Source organism: Phascolarctos cinereus, unplaced genomic scaffold (assembly GCF_003287225.1).
Source record: "Phascolarctos cinereus isolate Bilbo 61053 unplaced genomic scaffold, phaCin_HiC Scaffold_5;HRSCAF=322, whole genome shotgun sequence".
In the NCBI taxonomy this organism is placed as follows: domain Eukaryota; kingdom Metazoa; phylum Chordata; class Mammalia; order Diprotodontia; family Phascolarctidae; genus Phascolarctos; species Phascolarctos cinereus.
The window spans coordinates 269,433,575-269,456,716 of record NW_027555958.1 but is presented as its reverse complement, the minus strand read 5'-3'; the positions used below and the strand labels follow the sequence as shown (position 1 = coordinate 269,456,716).

Genomic DNA, 23,142 nt, shown 5'->3' with positions numbered 1-23,142 from the left:
TTGGAATGGATTCTCTCTGGATGGCATAAAACACTGGGCAGACAGGCTGCTATTTTAGGAGCACTGCACTTTGAACAGTTAGAAGATCACATACTGAAAGCTTCAAAGAGTCTGAAAGATCTTCTAGGCCAAATATTTCATTTTCAGAATGAAGACATTAAGACCCTAATAATAGGTTAAATAAACTGCTCAAAGTCACATCTGTACTAAGAAACCAGAATCCAGAATCAGAACCCAGTTCCTGACTCCAAATTAATCATTCTTTTCATTGTACAATATGTCAAATTAGATAATGAAACAGAAAGGATTCTGTAAGATGAATTAGTTAAGGCTATCCCTATGCCAAGCCACCAGGCATAGGATAGCCCTTAAAGAGCTATCTACCCTCCCACAAACTACAGTATTATTAAGTTGCTAAAGACATTAATGGAAAATCTGATATACTACTAATGCAGTATATATTAATATACTATCCTAAATCAATGAGGCAGCACAATGGATAAAGTGCAGGATCTGGAGTCAAGAAGACTTGAATTCAAATTCTACCTCAGACACTTTAGCTCTGTGACTCGGCCTACCTCAGATTCATCATCTGTAAATAGTGATAATAGCACCTACCTCCCAGGGTTGTACTGAGAATGAAATGAGATATTTTTAAAATGCTTTGTAACCTTAAAGACCTCTATAACTGTCAGCTATTATTCTTATTATCACCCCACCCCCACTACCTCATGTACTCACCTGCATGCTGGCTGGATTAAAGGCTAGGTTCTTTAGAGGTTGTAGGACTGGGTTCTGTCCACACAGCAGAACAGCTTTAGCATGAACAGCTAATTCTGTCACTGTACTTTTGTGCCCAGAATCACTGGAATCCACAGTCAGGAAAGGACAAGCATTGGTCACCAGGGATTCTGCCATTTCCTTCAAGGCAGGAGAAGAAAGGGCTTTTGCTTCCTTGATGAACATGTTCACCACTTCACATTGCTGATAGAAGAGAAAAAAATACTCTCATGATTTTATCCTCATGGTCAGAAATTTTAGATGGATCCAATGGCATCTTATGGTTAGTTATGGAATTCTGATATGTTAAAGCATCAAATTTCAAAGGTGGGATGGTACAAACTCCCACCTGTGGGAGAAAAACTCTCTGGAGGAAAATAATCTTTTCTTTATTCCTTTCATCAAGTCACTTTAAGAACACTTAGATGTACGTGTTGTAATCAACACATCTAAGTCCAATTTTTATGATGTATACAAGGTGTTATTGCACAAAGGCTTGAGGACTAGTTTATTTTTAAACAGTCTAACTTTAAATTCAAAATACACTTATCTGTTTAGATTGTGTCCCTAAGTAGCCTTCTGTCAAGAGCCCTAAAATTTGAAATATTTCTAAGGAAGGGAGAGAGGAAGCTTGGGTCATACCCAATAGTAATTTTACATGTCAAGATTAAAGTCCAACAATCCCCACCACCTTCAACTTCAGTATTACTTTCAAGGCTTTAGAAAAATTCTCTCAAAGTGATTTGGGAGTCCATCACAGCATGCTCTAGACACGTATACAGTTTAGTCCTCTAAAAGAACAAATTACTGAATGTTGGTATTCATTCACCTCTTGCGTGGGGCGGATGTTTGCATTATTGGATCTATATGATATAGTGAGCTCCTGGAAAATTGCCAAAAGCAGGTATACAGCCTGTTGAGAGTCTGAGCTCTTGCATTTCTGAAAACCAAGGGATACATAGTGAAAATTAGAGAAGTTGAACAAAACTACAGTCTCTAGTCTCAGATGACCTGTGGGTAGATAAGCAGTGTAGCCAGACACCTCCCTATAGACCTTCCAATAAGATCAGAATTCCTCTATCTCTAAGTACTATACCCAACAACCACTTAAACCCTCAGTTATTCTTCTTAGACCATATGGTTTATTAATACTTTTTTCATCCATTAATTCAATGAGAATTTAAGTACGTATGTACTTGGCACTATACCAAGGCACTGGGGATATTAAAATACTAAGAAACATAGTCTCTTGAAGAGCTTACAAACTGGGTCAAAATATATATACTTGACACTAAAGAAACATTATAAACTAACCCAGGATCATAAGATCATAAATCCAAAGCTAGAAGGGACCTTAGACGTCCTGTTGTTTTATAGATAAGGAAACTAAGGATAACTTGGGAAAAGTGACTGGTTCTAGGTTATCCAAGTGGGTGAGGGACAAAGCTGGAAATAGAACCCAGGACCTCTGGCTCAAAACCTAGTGCCTCTTCTTGTTGTCTTACATTGCCTCCCTATGAATAAGTTCAAGATTACAGTATAAAAACTGCCTTGCATTTGTGTGCTCACATGGCATCATCCAGGCACAACTCTCTGCATTGAGGCATAATTGCTGGTTTACTACAATAACAGAGAGCATAGGTTACTGAGACTAGAGTCATCATCACTGCAGCTGCCCATCAGGGGAAGAAGGCCATGATGACAGCTACATGCCCTTTTGAAATCTCCCTCCAGCAGAACCAACCCCAAGGAAGTAAGAAAGGTATAGCTCATCTCATGAGAGCGAATCCTACCTTCAGAGCAGTCATGACACACTTTGGATCACACTTGAGGACTGCCTTCCCCAAAGCATCACGAAGGGCCTTGTAACTATCTCCACATACCAGGTAGTGATCCATCTGGCCCGACTGATCTCGCTAGAACCAAAAGCGACACACAATGGAAAAAACTCACCTCTGGAATATCAACCATACCAAAAGTTAAACTTATATGGATGAGCAGTAGAGGAAAGGGAATATGTTTAAGAAGAAACCAGATTCCCTGGGTGATGGAATATAAGAGCATTAGAAATAGGAACATCTAACTGTAGCACAGTCACTGTACCACCACAGAGAACTTCCTGTTCAAATAAGGTGAAAAGGAATAGGAAAATAAAAGCTCCACAGGGAAGCAATCCTAATACTCCTGGATTTTTCAGTTTAAAACAAAATACTAAAGGTCAGAATGTTTAAAATGTTTTCTCAATACTAAAAAGGGCCAGAAAGCTTAACATTAACTTGACTCAAGACAAAGTTACTTTGCTAATCTCTGCAATTCAGAGAAAATCAAAGAAAGTCTTTGAAGTTCCACAATTTCTACTCCTTCCCTGAAGTATGGACTCTCCCCTTAGTCTAGTAGAAGGCCCCTGGAAAAACATCCCACAATCTGATTCACCTTTTTCTAGAAGGTCAAGGCTACGGACACATTATTCCTACAGGTCTCCCTAGGCCAGTCTTTGTCAGAAACGATATTCTTAGAAAGACCATGAGAACAAAAATAGAAGTTTCACACATTTAGAAACTCTACACATGAGAAACATTGAAAGGGAAAGAAAGGAGACACATGGTATGCTATTCAATCAATATCGAAAAAAGGCAAGGGGGGCAGTTAGGCGGTGCAGTGAATAGAGCACCAGCCCTGGAGTTGAGAGGACCTTAGTTCCAATCTGGCCTCAGACACTTGACACTTACTAGCTGTGTAATCCTGGGAGGGAGGGAGGGAGAGAGGGAAAAAGGGAGGGAAGAAGAGAGGGAGGAAGGGAGGGAGGGAGGGAGAGAGGGAGAAAGGGAGAAAGGGAGGGAGGAAGGAAGGGAAGAAGAGGAAAGGAAAAAGGAAAAAGGCAGGAGGAGTTAACAAAAGCAAGCCTTCAGGATATAGCTGTGGCAATAGGATAGTATGGCAGAATATGCATGCAGAGGTTAATGGTGCCTGCTCTGGTTTTCCTCTCACCAGCTGGTCAATAATTTCCTTGGGAAACACCCACTGGGACTGGTGGTCCTGTTTGCAAAGGCTCTGTACAAACTCCATCCCATGCTGATTAATGAGCTTCCGTACCAAGTAGACTCGATACCAGTCATTGCCTGCTTGGAGGCAAAATCTCTTGACTTGCTGCAGATACCTTTGCTTCTCCTCTGCTACTTCTGGAGAGTTCAAGGAAAAAGCAATTAAGTGGTTCAAAATTAGGCAAGCACCCAAACTATGTAAAAAGTTAGAGTTCCTACCCTCAAGGTGCTTACAAAATAAAGAATGAAGACACCCACTAAACCCAGAAGAGAATGCACATAGTTAATACAAACACAGACCAACTGAAAAATAAAACCATTCTACTGTGGTCAACATAGTTGTAAATAATATATTCATTAAAGCTGGCAGAGATGAGGACTTGCCTACAGCTTCATGCAATTCAAAAAGGAAATCTGAAGCCCTATCCAGGCAGAGCCGGATCCTGGCCATGTCTTGTAAGTATTCAACTGAGGACTCATTCACAGTTTCTCTCTCATTTTGCAGTAGTAAGGGAGAATAACTTCCAAGGAAATGTCCTTCGTCTCTCAGATAGTTGAGTCCATCCTTTTCAGAGCAAGCACTAGCTTTTTCATATATTGAATCCTAAAAGTTTAAGAACAAAGAAGAAAACAAGCCTGTTCTTTGGTTACTATATTTTCAAGCCCTACTTACATTCTGGCCCCAGGTCAAATCATGCATTCAAACGTTCAGGATGGGAAAATAAGCAGCAGACTACCAAAAATGGCTACGCAGTGGATCAAATAAGAAAAGGAATAGGTAAAAACTGTCTCTGATCTTCCGCAGACCAGCATTTAAATGCACTTTAAACAGGAGTCAGAAGATCAGATCTTTAGACTTGGAAAGGGCCTTGAGAGGCCATTTAGTCCAACCCCCTCATTCTACAGATGAGGAAACAAGAGACCCAGAAAGGTTACCTGATTTTCCCAAAGACACAAAGGTCACAAGCCTGATAGGTACTTCTTTTATATAGATAAGAAATAAATGTTACTATTAGATACATGATAAAACTGGTTTTGGGAAAGACAAAGTAAAAGTAGCTTGTTCAAGGTCACAAAGGTAATAAGTAGTAGAGTCAGGACTTGAACTAAGACCCTATGACTCCAAATCCAACATTCTTCCCACTATACCATGATGTCTCCCTGTTGGACTACAGGTAACTTCTTTTCCCACTCTGAGATTCTATGGTTTCACTGTTTACAAAAGAAGGGTAGTAGAGTAAAAGTCAACTTACCTCAAGGCAGTTAATAAAAAGTGTATATAGCTCAGTTTTATCTTCATCCAGGAATGGTTTCTGCTCTAACTGGGACAAATAATGCTGAATGTATTCTTTCACATCATGGAAGCTGTAGAAAGAGAAATTCTTTAACCAAAACCTTCCAAGTCTGGAGTTTAATACAAGAGTTTAATTTGCTGGAATAATGAATCCTAGAAGTGCTTAAGCATTTTATGTATTTGTTTGTTTGCATCTTTTTGAGACAAGGTGTCCTTGTCTCACCCAGGATAGAAGGGCAGTAGGCCCTCTTGAGCCTGATCCTACGACAGATGAGCATGGAAGCTCAAACTTGCTGTTTCCAACAGAGCCTACTGACACACCAACCATGCCCCCCCACTTTAAGGGCTCAACAGGCTGCTATTCAACTTAATATAGACACACAATGAGCTTTGGTCCATTGCAGTTCAAAACTTCAGAAATGCAGTGATCCACCAGCCTCAGCCTCTCTAGGAGCAAGGATTACAGGTATGCACTATTATGCTTAGCGTTTAAGTAAATAATTTATGAACTGTGTAAACATTCCCATGAAATAGACTATTTTACAAATGGGGTTAAAAAGACAAAAAGAAATAAACTTGTCTGAGGCCCTTTAGTGGAACATCCACCATTGAAAATCAAGATTTCTAATTCCTTATTCAACAGCGTTCAGTTGTTCTTCAGTCATGTCCAACTCTTCGTGACACCATTTGGGATTTTCCTGGCAAAGATATAAGTGGTTTGCTATTTCCTTCTCCAATTCATTTTACAGATAAGGAAACTGAGTCAAACAAGGTTAAGTGACCTGCCTAAGGCCAACACAGCTAGTAAGTGTCTGAGGACAGATTTGAACTCACAAAGATGAATCTTCTTGACTTCAGGCCTGGCACTCTACCCACTGTGCCACCTAACTGCCTCCATAGACAGGAGAGAACAAGCAGAGAATGAAAGAGAAGAGCAAGGAACAAAGAGAAGCTAGAGAAGAAAAGAGGGAGAAGAGGAGGGTGCTGGACAAGGGGCAGCCTCTAGCTTATGAACACAGAGGTACTGTGATATAAGGAAGAGCAATAGGATCCAAAAAAGAAAACCTACTTTTTCATCTGTTCTTTGCAAAAATCAAATAATAACAAGTCATAGCATTTTACAAGTTTACAAAACACTTTACATGCACTCACAACAAGCATAACAGGTACTACTATTATATGGATGAAAACTAGGTACTATTATTATATACATCAGCAAACTGATTCTGAGAGAAATGAAGCAGCTTCTTCATAGTCAAAGCTTAAGTTACAGAGGCTACACATAAATCAAAGTGTATCTGCTCCAAGTACAGCACTCAAGCAGTTAGGTCACACTGCTTCTTATAAATCTTCTCCTTAACTAGCTTTGAGGCCTTGGACAAATCACCTTCCCTGTTTCCTCATCTGTAGAATGAGGCAGTTGCTTTAGATCATCTCTAAGGTCCCTTTTAGCACTAGATTCTACAGTCCTACAAGAAGTATCAACAAAAGAACTTTTTAAAAAACCACACAACTTGTTGATGCCTTTTGTACACTGGTCACTTTGCAATGATACTTGCCCAAGTGAGCAAAGTAATACAGCTAAGTAGAACAAGTCAAACCATCGGCCAGGTGTGACAACATGAGCTTCCCCACACATGAGCTTTTTTGAAGTACTTCTAGAATAACAAAACCAAAAAACAGTGTAGAAAAACATTTAGAAAAAAAAAACAAAAGAAAAATTGTACTCTGAAGGGGCACAAAATTCAGATCCTTTAATGTTAACGTCTTGTCCAATTAAAAAGGATCTATTTTCTAACAGAAATCTCATGAAACTTTTTAAGAAATCCTCAAATTATAGAAATATAAAAACATTTCTGGACATACTAATAAGGACTTTTTTACAGTTTCATGATGATTTTCCTACTCATCCAAAGATTCAGCGAACGTAAAAGCTGGAAGAAACCTTGCAGATGGGCTGGTGTAACTCCCTCCTTTTACAGAGGAGGACCCAATCTCTACTTTTCTTTTTTTTTTTTTGGTGAGGCAATTGGGGTTAAATGACTTGCCCAGGGTCACAAAGCTAATAAGTGACAAGTGTCTGAGACCAGATTTGAACTCGGGTACTGAGGACAGATTTGAACTCACAAAGATGAATCTTCTTGACTTCAGGCCTGGCACTCTACCCACTGTGCCACCTAGCTGCCTCCATAGACAGGAGAGAACAAGCAGAGAATGAAAGAGAAGAACAAGGAACAAAGAGAAGTTAGAGAAGAAAAGAGGGAGAAGAGGAGGGTGCTGGACAAGTGCCAAGGCCGGCACTTTATCCACTGCACCACCTGGCTGCCACTTACTTTTTTTCCTTAAACATGTGATATGACTACACAATATACTCTTCCCACATGTGAACATATTAAAAAACATGTAATATATGCAAACAAGAGACAATGACTGAAGAAACTTCCCCTTTTGAAAAATGCTTTTTTATAAGTGCTTCATGTAGGAAAAGGGTATTTTCAGCAAGAATGTCAAGTGGAGAAAAAAGTCTTGGATTTCCAGAAATTCAATTATTCTTACCTGTACTTCAAGAGCAGTTTTAGTACCACTGAGCGGATGACTGGAGTTTTATCTACAACATCATCAAATGGTGAAAGTGACTTTGTGTATTCAAAATGTTCTGAAACTGATATGTTAAAAAAAAGCACGTCAGTTTCCAAATACAGGAAGGCAAGTGCAGCATCCTTAAGACATTAGAACTTAACTGGACACAACTTACTTGTGTCATCTCTTAAGAGCTTCTTGTGGACAAAGAGTAGAGAGAGCAATTCTTCAATGACTTCCTTGTCTGGTGGAGTGTTGTCTTTGAAACACATGGTGGAAACAAGGTCTATGAAAAAACTGTTGCACATCTTGCGGAACTGTATATGTTTTGCAATAGCATCACTAGAGAAGGAGTTAAGAACAAAATAAACAGAGACTAAAGATAATATGCAGACTAATTTTTAAAATTACTCTGTGGTAGAAATAAAGCTTTAGAAATAATATAAACAACTTACATTTATATACTGCTGTGAGACTTGCAAAAAACTTACCTTTAAAATGCTCTGAGATGCTAGTACAATTATCCCAAGCTTTGGATGAAGAAACTGAGGTTCAGAGAAGTGAAGAGATTGACCCCTAGTCACACACAGGCAGGAAGCTGCGATTTGAGCCAGGCTTCTTACCCCAAGATTAGTATTCTTTTAAAAGCCAGACAAATCAGATATATATGCTTGAGCAGTGTTAATGGTGAATATCAAAATTATCTGGGAACTGAACAGATTTTTTCTTTGTTTTTAAAAGACAGAGCCAGTTTCTACATATTTTAAAGCTATGCTTCACCAACACAAGGAAGCATACATTTTATGACTTACATCTGGATGCAGGAGGAAATACTGTTCTTTTCTTTCCTAAAAGCTTCAGTATAAACACTGGTGCAGTTCAATCACTTGACCTGGCTAGCAAGAGATTTGTTCCTGGGATATGCATAAATGTGCATGCCAAGAAGACTGTTATTCCATGGTTACTCTTACAGTCTGCTTTTAAGGAGGACTCAGAAGAGATGCAAAAGAGACAACTTTTGGCAAAAACAGGGCCACAGACTAACAGGAGAACATAATGCATCAAGTTTGGTTCCATCCAAAGGCCCCATAACACATAGGATGTTTCTACATCTTGAGGATAAAATCAGAATGCCAGCCCAGTTGGATTTTAATTCCCTGGGTCTTTCCCATCACAGCCCTAATTTTACTTGTAACTTTAGGCTTGGCCCTACTGACTTTAATGCTTCTGGGATCTTCTTAAGCTGTTGTAAGTGGCTGTCCTCTGAAAATGAAAGATCTGGAAATGTAGGAAGATATACAAGTGACCTGCCCTCCTCATGGAGGGGCAATGTTCATTATTTCTGGTAAGGGTATTTATAATAAGTAAATACTAAGATTCAAGTTCCCTAAATCTTGAGGCAGAGAGGTGGGGTAGGATGAAAGGAGAGAAAGCTAGTATTGTTTGCCAATGAAGAAACCTTATCACAAGTATAATATATGTGATACCTGTGCTTCTGGGATACAGCAATGGAGAATTTGTCTGGCAAGTCTGTGACACAAAAGGGGCACCTCATTTGCCCAGCGATAAGCCAAGTTGTGATGCACTTTTTGCAGTACACATGGTCACAAGGTAGGCATACAGGTTCCTTTGGGTCTCCGAGGCAAACTGGACAAGGTTTTAGGCCATACCTAGAATCCAAAAAGGATAGCCAGTTTTACAGAGTAAGAGCTGGCCATCACATATGGTGATGGCTTTTAAAAAATTCCCCAAGTTTCTCTCTTGTTATTCTGAAACATAAGATCTTACTTGATACATATCTGGCTTGCTTGATCCTTACACTCACAAAGAACAGCCATCACTGCAGCAAAAGGTCGGTGGGTTTTGATATCAGAATTATCCTGAAGACACTGAAAAGGAGAAAAGTACCAAAATGAGGCTGATGAACACTGGAGGACAGATTTCTTCACAAGGCATGATTCATGATAACATAAAGCAACATCTCTCCTGCTTTAAGGCTAGAGTTCAAAGGTATGACTGTTTGTATTATGCAAGATAAAGTGATGATGCCTCCCCTCCATTGATCTAATCAACTGCCTCTTAAACAAAAAATCCTGGGCTTGAATAGGATTCCCTTCTTTGTGCCTGTGCCTGAGAAGATAAAGCTTTTGTCCCTAAATCTGTATCCTTTTCAAATTTATAATTTCCAGATAAGGAGGTGAGACTATAGAATAGTTGCTGTGAGAAAGATCTGAGGGTTTTAGTGGCCTGCTAGCTCAATGAGTCAGGAATATGAGAAGAGAGCCAAAAAAGCTCATGTTATTCTAGGGTGCAATGAGAAGGCACAGTATGCAGAATAAGAGTTATTAATTCTGCTGCATTCTGCTGTGGTCAGATGTATCTGGAGAATTGTATTCTGTTTTAGGCAATGCATTTTGGGAAGGGCATGGATAAGCTAGAACATAAGAGAATGCACCACACAGCTGTCCAAATATTCAAAGGACTGCCATGAAAAAGATGAATTAAACCTGTTCCACTTAGATCCAACAGAATTAGAAGCAATGGATAGAAGTTATAGAAAGGGACACTTCAATGTGAAATAAGAAGGAAGTCCCTAATAATGAGAGTTATCCCAAAGTGGAATGGGCTGCATTGGGGAGCAATAGGTCTATGAGCAGAGTTGGTAATATTGTTGGAGGAATTCTTAGTCATATATGGGTTGGACTACATGGTCCCAGAGTCCCCTCTCAACTTTGATAATCTATGATTCTGTCAAGTGTAAGATTTCTTCTGTCTCATAACAAGTTCTTTTCCTAATTTCCAACATCCTCCTTCACGTAGACAGATTGCATCTTTGGTATGAACACTAACCTCTTCCAAACCTCTTCCTATTTGGGGGCCGGGGTAAACTAGCACTTTTACTTGGCTATATGCCCCATCATACCAGCCTGAAAAGCATCATAAAACAACTAACTTGAACTGCCATCCTATGTGATTAATTTCCTAGACCTAGGGAGACAGAGCCCTTATCTCTGTCTCCATGAAAGTTTTGGAGAAAAACTATAACTTTTAAGATTTGAGGGGGGTAGGGTCAGGGCTATTTGAGCTCTGATCTCTCCACCCCTCAGTTCTTTTCTAGGCTGTTAACACTGACTGCACTCTCCTATTCTGCCTATCAATACTCTTTGTCAATCAGTTCAACTCTACCAGATCCTGTACATTCAAATCCCTTGCCTCCTAGTCCTGCTTTGCTGATCACACTTCATCAAACTTCAACCTTGGATTACTCCTCCCATCTTGCCTCCTTTGCTCCTATGCACATGCTGCTGAATGGAGATAGAAAAAAAGACATCACAAAACTGTACTAATTGATTCCACTACAAATTTAGGTAAGCTCATCTGAACTGGACCCTCCCTATAGCAAAGCAATTCTCTTACACCTCTCTAATTGATCCATTAAGTGGCAGTTCTGAACCTTTTTCATCTCTCTGCAAGCCTAGCCTGGTATTCCATCTTGGTATTCCATCCTTCAACCATCTTTGCTGAGAATTTCACTTCATATGTCACACACAAAAAAAAACAATGGGGACATTCTCCAAGAACTCCCTCTACTTCCCTCTTTCTTTCCCACCACTCAGACACTTCCCCATTCTCTCCTCCCTCAACCCAATCTCAAATGAAGAGGTGGCCTCTTCTCCTTGACAAAATAGGAACCTCTTACATGTGCCATTGATCTTTCCTGGGTGTCTTCTCCATCAGATTGTCCCATTGGCATCCCTGCTCAACCTCTTGCCTTCTACTCTCTGTGTATTTCCTTGCTGCCTACAAATACACCCATCTCTCCCCCATCTGTAAAATACTCTCACTTGGTCATATCATCCCCTATGGCTATTATCCTATATCTCTTTTCCCCTTCATGGCTAAACTCCTTGAGAAAGCTGACTACACTAGATGCCTCCTTTTTCTTTCCTCTCATACCCTCCTAAATCTTCTTCAATCTGGCTTCCAATCTAATCATTCAACTGAAACTGCTCTCCAAAGTTACGGATGATCTCTTAATGATGACATCTAATGGTCTTTTCATAATTCTTATCCTTCCTCATCTCTTAGCTTCTGACACTATCAAATCACCTTCTCCTTTTAAATAATCTCTTCTCTCTTAGTTTTTGTGATATTGCTCACTGGTTCTATTATGACCTGCCTGACACTTCATTTCAGTATCCTTTGCTGGAACTTCATCAAGGTCACAATTATTAACTGTGGGTATCATCCAAGGTAATGTTCTAGGTCTTATTCTCTTATCCCTTTATAATCACCACTTGGTGATCTCATTACTTCCCACTGGTTCAACTACCATCTCAACGCAGATGATTCCCAGATCTTTATATCTAGTCTTTATATCTAGTTCTCTCCTGAACTCTAGACCTGCATCATCATCTTTTGGACATTCTCAAATTGGATGTCCCACAGGGATCTCAAATTCAACATGTCCAAAACCAAATTCATTTTCTTTTGTCCAAGACCTTCTCCTCTTCCCAAGTCTCCTATTACTTCTGAGGGTACTATCGTCCTCCCCAGTCACTCAAGCTTACTACCTTAGTAATGTTATCCTTGCATTGATCGACTCCTCATTCACGCTCACTTCACATAATTAAATCTATTGCCAAATCTTACCATTTTTAACTACATTTAACTCTCCTATGCATATGTATATCCTTTTCTCCTATATATACTCCTTATGTGAGTAGACTCATATAGCTACCACCTTGAACAAGCCTTAATCACTTCATGACTAGACTTTTGTAATAGCCTTCTAATTGGTTGCCTTGACTCAAATCATCCCCCTATTCCAAGCTACCTTCTGCTTGGCTGCCAAAGTGATTTTTCCAAAGCTTAAGTCTTATGTACATTCCTTACTAAAAAAACTCTAGCAGTTCTGTGTTACTTCTAGGGTCAAATAAAGTACTCTGCTTGGTATTTAAGGCTTTTCACAAACCAGTCCCTTTCTACCTTTCATCTTCTTATACTTTACTCCCTATATTTTGCTTCTTTTTATACTTTCCTTCTTAGACTTTACATAGTCTACGAGATAGCTAAACTGGGATACTTGGTGTTCCTTGAACATGATATTCTATGCTTTTTATGCATAAACTCATTCTCATAGTGATAGATCCATTTTTTGTCAAATTAGAAAGAGAAGAATCCTTTGTGTAAATACAGATTTGCAACTAAAGATGAAGCTTGAAATAAGGTACTTACCTTGCCTAACTGAGAAACATACTCAATCACCAAATCCTGTAATTCAGGAAGCCGAGCCTTGGTCTCCAGTAGCACATGTTCCACAAAGAGTGCCATGGAGAAGATCTGATTCCACTGGATCCTGCAAATAGAGCAACAGCAGTTATACTGCCCTAGTTCCTCTTCCACAAAGATGGACAGTGATGAAGGTAAAGGGAAAAAAGAATAGGTACATAAGACATAGTGAATGGTAATATTTGGAAAAGAGCAATAGTAAATGCATGTAGGTATAATGTCTATACCACCTTCAAAGTGACTCTATTATCTATAAGATTTTTACTTTGTAAAACTTTCAAACAAGGCAATCTGGCCTGGAATATATGTTTTGTTGTAGAAAGAGCAGATCATAAGAATCCATATTTATAAACTACATATTGCAAATGCATTACAGAGTAGAGCCAAAATGGTGGATTAGGGGCAGCTAACCAGCTGAACTCTCCCAATATTTCCCTTCAAACAGCTTTAAAATAACACCTCGAATCAAATCTTGGAATTGCAGAACCAATTAAAGGTCGGAGTGAGACATTTTTTCTGGCCTAAAAAAACTTAGGAGGTAGGCAGGAGAGCTGTGTGACATTGGGGTGGAGGCCTGTCCACATATGGGGCCATGGCAACAGCAGCCTCAGCAGGTGCTTCCAGAACTTAGCCCAGAGATGGTAACTGGTCAGAAAGAGATTACAGGGAACTCTTCACTAGCAGTGAGTGCAGCTGGTACTGACTGACAACTCTGATGCTCATAGGCAGTTCTGGGTCACAGTTCCAAGATGGAGAGGGGTGTTTTGGGTCAGTCACAAGGGAACAGGGGCCCCAGTCACAGTACCAAAATAAAGAGAAGCACTAGTGCCTATGGCTATAGGGGATCCTTCTTGAGTAAAGACCAGAGCACACACTGGGACATTGACCATTCTTTTTTTCAGGATCACACCACTTTGGAAGTACTGAAAACTTACAGACCCCCAGAACGAGCACTGAAAATAGCAACACGAAAAAGCCTGAAGTTTGGCACAGTGTCTCCTCACCCCTAGGTGAGCAAAGCCTAATTTTAACATAAAGTTCAAAGTAAAAAAAAAAAATAGGCTGGAAAAATGATCAAACAACAAAAAATATTTCACCATATTCACTATTATAGTGGCAGGGGAGACTAAGACATAAACTCAGAAGACAACAATGTGAAAACAGTTATCAAAAAAACCTCAAAGAAAAACCCAACAAGAATTCCTGCAAGAGTTAAAGAAAGAGATAAGAGTAGTAAAGGAAAAACCGGGAAAAGAAATGAGGGTGATGTAAGAAAACTATGAAAAGATAATTAACATCGTGGTAAAAGAGGCACAAAAAATACTGAAGAAAATAATACCTTAAGCAGAATTAGCTAAATGGAAAAGGAGGTACAAAAATTCACTGAAGGAAAGAACTACTTAAAAAACAGAACTGGCCAAATGGAAAAAGAAGTACAAAAACTCACTGAAGAAAATAATTCCTTAAAACTCTGAATTGGGCAAGTAGAAGCGAATGACTCCACAAAACATCAAGGAACAATCAAAGAAAGTCAAAAGAATGAAAAAAAAAATAGAAGAAAGTGTGAAATATCTCACTGGGAAAACAACTGGTCTAGAAAAAAGATCAAGGAGAGATAATTTAAGAATTATTGGACTACTTCAAAGTCATGATAAAGAAAGAACCTAGATATCACATTTCAAGAAGTTATCAAGGAAAACTACTGTGATATCTTAGATCCAGAGGATAAAATAGACATTGAAAGAATCCACCAATAACCTCCTGAAAGATATCTCAAAATGAAAACTCCCAGGAATATTTTAGCCAATTTCCAGAGGTCCCTAATCAAAGAAAATATACTTCAAATAGCTAGAAAGGAATAATTTAAATACCATGGAGCCACAGTCAGAATCACACAAGATTCAGCGGCTTCCAGTTAAAGGAGTGCAGGGCTTGGAATATGATATTCCAGAAGGCAAAGGATTTAGGATTACAATCAAGAATAACCTGCCTAGGGGCAGCTAGGTGGCACAGTGGATAGAGCACCGGCCCTGAAGTCAGGAGGACCTGAGTTCAAATCCGACCTCAGACACATAACACTTACTAGCTGTGTGACCCTGGGCAAGTCACTTGACCCCACTATCTAGCAAAATAAAAAACACCAAAAGACCTGCCTAGAAAAACTAAGTGTAATCCTTCAGGGGAAAAATAGATATTTAATAGAATAGCAGACTTTCAAACATTCCTGATGAAAGGACCACAGCTGAATAGAAAATCATTTCAAACACAAGACTCAAGAGAAATATAAAAAGATAAACATGAAAGAAAATTGTAGAAAGAGAAGATCATAAGAATTCATATTTATAAACCACATAGTACAAATACCTTACAGAGTAGAGCTGAAATGGTGGGTTAGGAGCAGGTAATCAACTGAACTCTCCCAATATTACCCTTAAAACAGCTTTGAAATAACACCTTGAATCAAATTTTGGAGCTATAGAACCAATTAAAATTGGGTAAGACATTTTTCTGACCTAAAAAACTCAGGCGCTAGGCAGGAAAGCTGTGTGACATGTGGGTAGAGGCCTGTCTAGAGCCCACATATGGGGCCATGGCAACAGCAGCCTCAGCAGCTGTTTCTGGTAAGGTTAAACTGTTTACATTCCTATATGGGAAGATGATATATGTACTCCTCAGAACTTTATCATTATTAGGGCAGTTAAAAGGGGTTTCTATAAACAGAGGGCATGGTTATGAGTCAATTATGCTGGAATGATCTTTAAAAAAATGAAAGGGGGAGAAAGAGACATGCCCTGGGAGAAGGGGGAAGGGAGAGGTAGAATAAAGAAATTTATTTACATAAAAGAGGCACACAAGGAAGAGCTTTTGAAATGGGGGGAAAAATGAAGGAGGGGCAGCTAAATGGCACAGTGGATAGAGTACCAGCTCTGAAGTCAGGAGAACCTGAGTTCAAATCCAGCCTCAGACCAAACACTTGACAGTTACTAGCTGTGTGACCCTGGGCAAGTCACTTAACCCCAATTGCCTAAAAAGAAAAAAAAATGAAAGAAGGTAGTGGCAGGCAATGCTTGAATCTCTCTCTCATCAGAACTGATTCAGAAAGGGAAGACTATATATACACACTTAGTTGTGTATAGAAATGTAACTTAACCAATAGAGAAATAGGAGGGAAAGGGGAAAGGAGAAAGGGGAGGTGGGGAATAAAAGTTAAAGAAGATTAAGGGAGGCAGTGGTTAGAAGTAAAAGAGACTTTTGAGGAAGGACAAGTTCAAAAGAAAAAGAGAAGAAGAAACAGAAGAAAATAGGATGGAGTGAAATATAGTTAAAATCATTACTGTGAATGAGAATTGGATGAATTAACCCATAAAAGAGACACAGATAACAGAATGGATTTGAAATTAGAATCCAATAATATGTTGTGTACAAAAGACACACTTGAAACAGAAAGACACACACCAAATCAAAACCAAGGGCTGGAGCAGAATCTAACATGCTTCAGCTGAAGTTAAAAAGGCAAGGGTAACAATAATGATATCAGACAAAGCAAAAATAGACAATTAAAAGAGACAATCAGGGAAACTATATTATGCTAAAAGTTAGACAGTGAAGTAATATCAAAAATGTTTACAGGAAATTTCTCTGATAAAGTCCACATTTCTCAAATATATACTGAGTATAGAACTGAGTCAAATTCATAAAAATAAGAGCCACTCTCAAATGATAAATGGTCAAAGGATATGAACAGGCAGAAGAAATTAAAGCTATATAAAAAAGCTCCATAAAGTCATATTTTTAAAATGCTCTAAATCACTGCTGATTAGAGAAGTGCAAATTAAAACAACTCTAACATACCACCTCACACCTATCAGAAATGACAAACGCTGGAGAGGATGTGGAAAAATAGGCACACTAATAAACTGCTGATGGAGTTGTGAACTGATCCAACCATTCTGAAGAACAATTTGGAACTATATCCAAACAATATCATATAATATTGTGCCTACCCTTTGACTCACGATACCACTACTAGGTCTATATCCCAAAGAGATAAAAGGAAAAGGATCTATTATGTACAAAAATATTCATAGCAGCGCTTTTTTGTAGTGACAAAGAATTGAAAATTGAGGAGATGTCTACCAATTGCGGAATGGCTGAACAGGTAATAGCTTATGATTCTTCTTCCCTCTTCCAAAACTTCCCTATCAAGGGACACCACTATCTTGTCAGTCCCCCAGGTTTGCAACCTAATTGTTGTCCTTGACCTCTCATCCATACTCTCTCATATACTAGTCTAAAAAACTAAAAGGAACTCAAAGAGAAGCTTTGAATGAAAAGCAGGTGATCAACAGGTCCATGTCCAATCAGCTGTCAATTCTATTACCAAAACATCTCTCCTATATGCCCCCTTTCTTTCCTGTGACGCTGCCATCACTTTAATGCCTGCCCTCATCACCTCATGTATGTACTTCTGCAACAGCCTGCTAGCTGGTCTCACAACCTCTTCTCTTTCTATTCACTATTTACTCATCTGTCAAACTGATCTTCCTTAAGCACAGGTCTGACCATATTACCCCATTACTCAATCAACTCCAGTAGCTCCTATTAGTTTCAGGATCAATATAAAATCCTCTATTTATAACCTGGCCCCTTCCTACTTTTCCAGTATTCTTACATCTTACTTGCCTCTCCCTTCTTCCAAGTACTCTTTGATCCAGTAATACTGGCCTCCTTGCTGTTCCTCAGTTATACTGGTAAGGTAACTGAGGACATTTTACACCAACAGCATACATTAAGAATGCCAACTCCACCTGGGTCCCTCACATTTGACCCATCCTTTTCATTTCCATGGTAAATACCTTACTTAGTCTATCCCCTTAATTGTTTTAACTCTGATAATTGCAATAATGTCTGAAAAGCTTTTGATTTTTTTCCCTTTTAATCTGTCTTAAACATCGTCACCAGACCAATCTTAAAATGCTAATCAAAAAAAAAGTCATGTCACTCCTCTGCCTCAAGACTTCTAATGGCTTTCCAATGTATACAAAATGTTCATATTATTTAGAATATAATTCAAGGCCTTTTATAATCTGGCCCCAATTTACCCTTCATCACAATTCATTCACTGTGATCTCTCTGTTCAGTCAGATTTGCTTTCTACTAAAAACAACAATCACTGCTGCCTCTAATACTTTTGTTCACATCAGAAAGGCAGTCATGTAACGCAAAGGTGAGAAGGCTGGGATTGTACTAAGGAAAACCTAGGTTCAAAATAATAATTTCTCTAAGCCTAAATTTCTACATTTGTAAAATGGGTGAGGCTCAAAGAGATAATACATATAAAATACTTTACAAACCTTAAAAGCACCATACAAATGTCAACTGATATTACTGTTCCTCTTGCCCAGATTTCCTCCCCTCTTTTTCTACTTATCCATATTCTACTCACTCTTAAAAGCTTAATTCAATCATACCTTGTCCCTAAAGACTTCCTTCTGGGCCAGTCATCACTTCCTATGCAGTACTTAATCACTCCTTATTACCATTATTATTATTTTAAAACTTTTTATGTGTGCATTTCTTATTTTTCCAGCTAGACTGCCAGCCCTGTTAAGGCAAGGCTCACGGCCTTTGTTTCTTTCTATCACCTACAATACCTAGCTTGGTGCCAGACACATAGCTGGCTACTCTACAGTTGTCAAATAAGCAAAGAAAGATTTGCAACCAAAATTAAACTTCATGGGACTCACTTGATTACTGTAAGCACAGTTCTGCACATGGTTCCACAGCTTTGCATATAGCTTTCTGTACAGAGGAACTCAAAAGGCATATGAAGATTCTTTACCATCTGCAACCAAGCTTGAGGATTAGGCTTCAAAACATCCTTCTTCAACATTTCAGCACAAGCCAGTGCAGCATACACATCAAGCACCTGGAAAAACAAAGGCCAACCAACAAAAATGATTTAGTAGCTTTCCCCCTATTTGCTCAGTAGAAGTAGGCAGCAGGTTTTGGCCAAATACCATATTCTTAAGCTATCAAAATCTACCTGGTTCAAATATGACATCATTAAGATATATTTGGCATCTATACGCCCACTGCTTTGTGAAAATCTTCAATAATCTGCTAAGATAGACTCTTCTATTCACTACTCAGACTTTTTCTACACTTCTCAGAGTGAACTTTAAAGTATCACATCGTAATTAAAGGTGAGCAACAGATCTGGTGCTAAGCAGATAGCTTTAAATGAGTAGCAATGTACTGCCATTAAAAAAAAGGTTGACCTTGGAGTTAGAAAAGGTCTAGGTTTGAGTCCTACTTCCAACTTCCACTAACTGTTTGACCACAGGAAAATCACAACCTCCCAAAGCCTCAGTTTCCTTATCTGTAAAATGGAGATGATATAAAGTGCTTTGTAAACCCTAAAGTACTCTATAACTGTAAGCTATTATTAACACACTAAGACATAGATTCCCAAAAAGCCATATACCATTTCAGATCCAGCCAAGTCAAAATTATTCTTTGCCTGCTGGAGGGGCTCCAGAACACTGGGATGAATGGCTAGAATCCTAGCAAAGTTCTGAATTCGGTTCCTGAAATGCTGATAGGCGAGATGCACCCAAGGTAAGGAGAGTCCTTCCTCTAAGTCCTCTGATTCTGCTTTGAGTTGCCCAATACAGGACCACAGCGCTATCTGTAAAAACTAGAAGTTTAAGGGGAAAGGTTTAGGAAGAAACCAGAGCATTTGTTTTTCTTTAAATTTTCATGCAACACAAATTCTCTCTGTAGGGCGCTCTGTGGGAATGAAAGCCTGCTAGTGGTTAGCATTTAATTTTATCCTGCTAGTCCAATAACATTTTTGTAACTACATTGTGTTTTATGGGTAAAATAGCACTATTTCTAAGAATCTCTGGCAAAACACTATGGTCTTTAATGAAGCAATATTTCACCAGCTTTACAGAGGGGTCTTTTGTTCAAACTAACCTGTAATTCATCCGGGGTAGACACACTCATGGTCAAGAGGAGGAAGTCCTTCAAGTAGGAACGAAGGAGCATTTGCTGCCCTTCCTTATTAAGACTGGCTAGAAACTTGCCCAGGTTGGTCTGTTGGAAGATGTCTACAAACTTTTCTGACAATCCTGAAAGATTGGAACCCAAAAAGAAGCTTTGAATGAAAAGTGATTTATGAATCTCCTCATATAGTCAAGCTATTTGTACTTCACTGATATTACTCAGTCCATAAACATTAAGTGCCTGTTATATGCCAAGCACTGAGCTATAAAGAAAGGTAAGATAGTCCTTGCCTTTGAGAAGCTCACTGTCTCTTGTGTGAAAGACAGCATGCAAACAACTATGTAAAAACACGCTTTATATAGCATAGATTGGAAATAACCAAAAGAAAGAAGACACTAAGATTAAAGAGAAATGAAAAAGGCTTCTGTAGAAGGTAGGATTTTAGCTAGGCCTTGAAGGACATGAGGAAAGCCAGGAGGCAGAGATAACGAAGGAGTACATAGAGAGACTAAGGAACGACCAGTAAAAATGCCTGGAGTTGGGAAATGAAGTGTCCTTTTAGAGAAACACAGAATATGGATGGGGTAGGGGTTAGTGGTATAAGGTGCAAGAAGACTGGAAAGGCAGGGAAGGGGCACATTATGAAGAGCTTTGAACATCAAACAGGAGATTTTATATTCGAATCTGTAAGTGATGGGGATCCAGTGGAGTTTACTGAACAGAGGAATGACGTGGTCAGATCAGCACTGTAGGAAGATCAAACAGACACCAAAATATTTATAACAGCACTTTTTGTGAAAGCCAAGAACTGGAAAGTAGATGACTGGTAACTAGAGAGCTGCTAAAAGAGTTTTAGTATGTAAATGTAATAGGATATTACTGTAATTAACACACACACGCTCATAAAGATGAATGTGGATAAAGACAGAGAGGCATGGAAAGTTCATATGAAATGCTACAAAATGAAATAATCAAAACCAGAAAAACAATATACACAATGATTGCAACACTGTAAATATAAAAAACAATAAACAAAAGAAACAAAACTGAATACAATAGAATCATGTTTGATAACTTGATCCCAAAGAAGAGGTATGAGAAGCCACCTCTTCCCATTCTTTGTAGATGAGGAGCTATGAATATGAAATACTACACATCAAGTCCATTTTTCCCCTCTTTTTTATTCTTTGCTGAAAAAGATAACTCTCTAGAAGGGGAAGAGAAATAAACTGGGAAATGGAAGTAACATAAAAACAAAAGATATCAACAAAATTTAAAATAGGTTTCATTAAGAAAGTAACCCAAATGTACAAAAATGTTTATGGCAGCATTATTTATGATAGTGAAAAGCTTGAAAACAAACATAGGCCCATCAACTGAGTAATGGGTGAACCAATTAGGGTATTTTAAGGTAACAGGATTATTATTGGAACCATAACAGAAATGAATATGAAGAATTCAGAGAACCATGGGAAGACCTATATGAAATGATACAGAGTGAAGAAATAGCTGAAAGAATAATATGTACAAATTAACCTGGAGAGGCAACAGAACTCTGGTCAAATTTTGATGTTAATACTTTTTCCCCTTGAAAATACTAGGTTTTATTCACACTCCAATGGTAAACAATAACCTTAACAGGATCACTAAGTTTCTTTGTAAATCACTATGTCACAACAAAATACAAAAATCCATAAATAAGCAGACAGTTACAAACATCAGATGTGGTTTTACTAGAAATTCTTAACCATATACTAGTCTAAAAAAACTAAAAAGACAGGGCAGCTAGGTGGCGCAGTAGCTAGAACACCAGCCCTGAAGTCAGGAGGACCTGAGCTCAAATCCGGCCTCAGACCAAACACCTGACACTAGCTACTAGCTGTGTGACCCTGGGCAAGTCACTTAACCTCAAATCCCACCCCAGCCCCAAAAAGGATGGTATTCTTTCCTTTTTTAAAGAATGAAAAAAACAATTTCTCTTTTAGGAAATGCACCCCGTAAAGGGACTTGTTTGGGGCTTTGTTGGGAAAATTCTAGTGTGTCAAATAAAATGCATCAACAATTTTTAAAAAACATTTTAAAGCACCCTGGCATAGAGACTAGCAAGCTAGCATGGAAGCCAGAAAAACCTGCATTCAAGTCCCGTTCTCTGATGCTAGGTAGGACATTTAACCTTTCAGTGTTTGTTGCTGAATTTAAAGTTCAGAATTTAAGTTGCTGAGCATGTGCTAATCTATACTGCTACAGGGAACGTCCTCTGCCAATGGAGTCACAGATGCAGTCCCTACCCCTAAATTTAAAAAAATAATAATAATTTGCATTTATTGTCTATGTAGCTTTTCAAAATTTTGAGCACTTGACAAGAAGTCAAAGAGAGAATTTTAATTTAGGCTAGGAAGCTAGGTAGAAATTTTAAAGATCTAGTTTAGCTAAATTAAATTGAGAAAGTAGCAATCTTAATTGTAGGCAAACACTGTCAGGAATGGTCTGTGCCCACAGTATTCCAGGATCCCTGGAATGAGAATGGCTAATGAAGAAGAAAGGCAGGGCCAGCAGAGTGAGGTCTATCATCTCCTACTCCACATATTCTTGCTTTTCTTCCTCCTCACAAAATTCTACTCCTTCTCCCCCCTAAAATCAAATCACATCTATTTTTGGCTGATGTACCATAGTTTGCCAATCCCTGCTATACTGTGGGTCTTGGTTTTTAGAAGATTTTGTTGGAGATTAAAAGATAAGGAGCTTGTTAGGTACAACAGAGTGCTTAGTTTGAAATCAACTTCAGAATAGTTCCCCTCTAACATAACTTTTCCTTAAGTAAAAGAGTCCAACTTGTCTGTGCCAAAAACTATTTGACCTCACCTTCAGTATTTGTGATGTACTGAGCTTGCATCCAAAGCTCATCCAAATAGTCCTTGATTCTCCAAGAGAAGGGGACATCATTTGAAACATTTTCTGATAGCTTCATATAGTTCTGTACCATGATGGGTGCCATCTCTGCCTTCAAACTATAGCAAAGCAAGTGAGGACAAAGACTACAATCAGTAAAAAATGCCATACGACGATGCAAGAAAAACAGAATTAGAAATTATCTTCCATCACTGTTCTTAATTCCCTTCTATGCCAACCAGTGAGAAAGGTGAG

The 23,142-nt window shown here is 38.7% G+C and overlaps 1 protein-coding gene across 1 annotated transcript in view; it reads right to left on the bottom strand.

Moving 5' to 3' along the window:
- RNF213 (ring finger protein 213) overlaps positions 1-23,142 on the bottom strand; it is a 170,689-nt gene that overhangs the window by 20,465 nt on the left and 127,082 nt on the right. Inside the window, 15 exon segments of the mRNA XM_078155847.1 lie at positions 742-984; positions 1,610-1,720; positions 2,574-2,696; positions 3,769-3,959; positions 4,206-4,425; positions 5,075-5,186; positions 7,672-7,777; positions 7,871-8,037; positions 9,183-9,365; positions 9,484-9,584; positions 12,934-13,054; positions 18,735-18,916; positions 19,475-19,687; positions 19,969-20,123; positions 22,861-23,006. Coding sequence (XP_078011973.1) covers positions 742-984; positions 1,610-1,720; positions 2,574-2,696; positions 3,769-3,959; positions 4,206-4,425; positions 5,075-5,186; positions 7,672-7,777; positions 7,871-8,037; positions 9,183-9,365; positions 9,484-9,584; positions 12,934-13,054; positions 18,735-18,916; positions 19,475-19,687; positions 19,969-20,123; positions 22,861-23,006 — 2,374 coding nt within the window.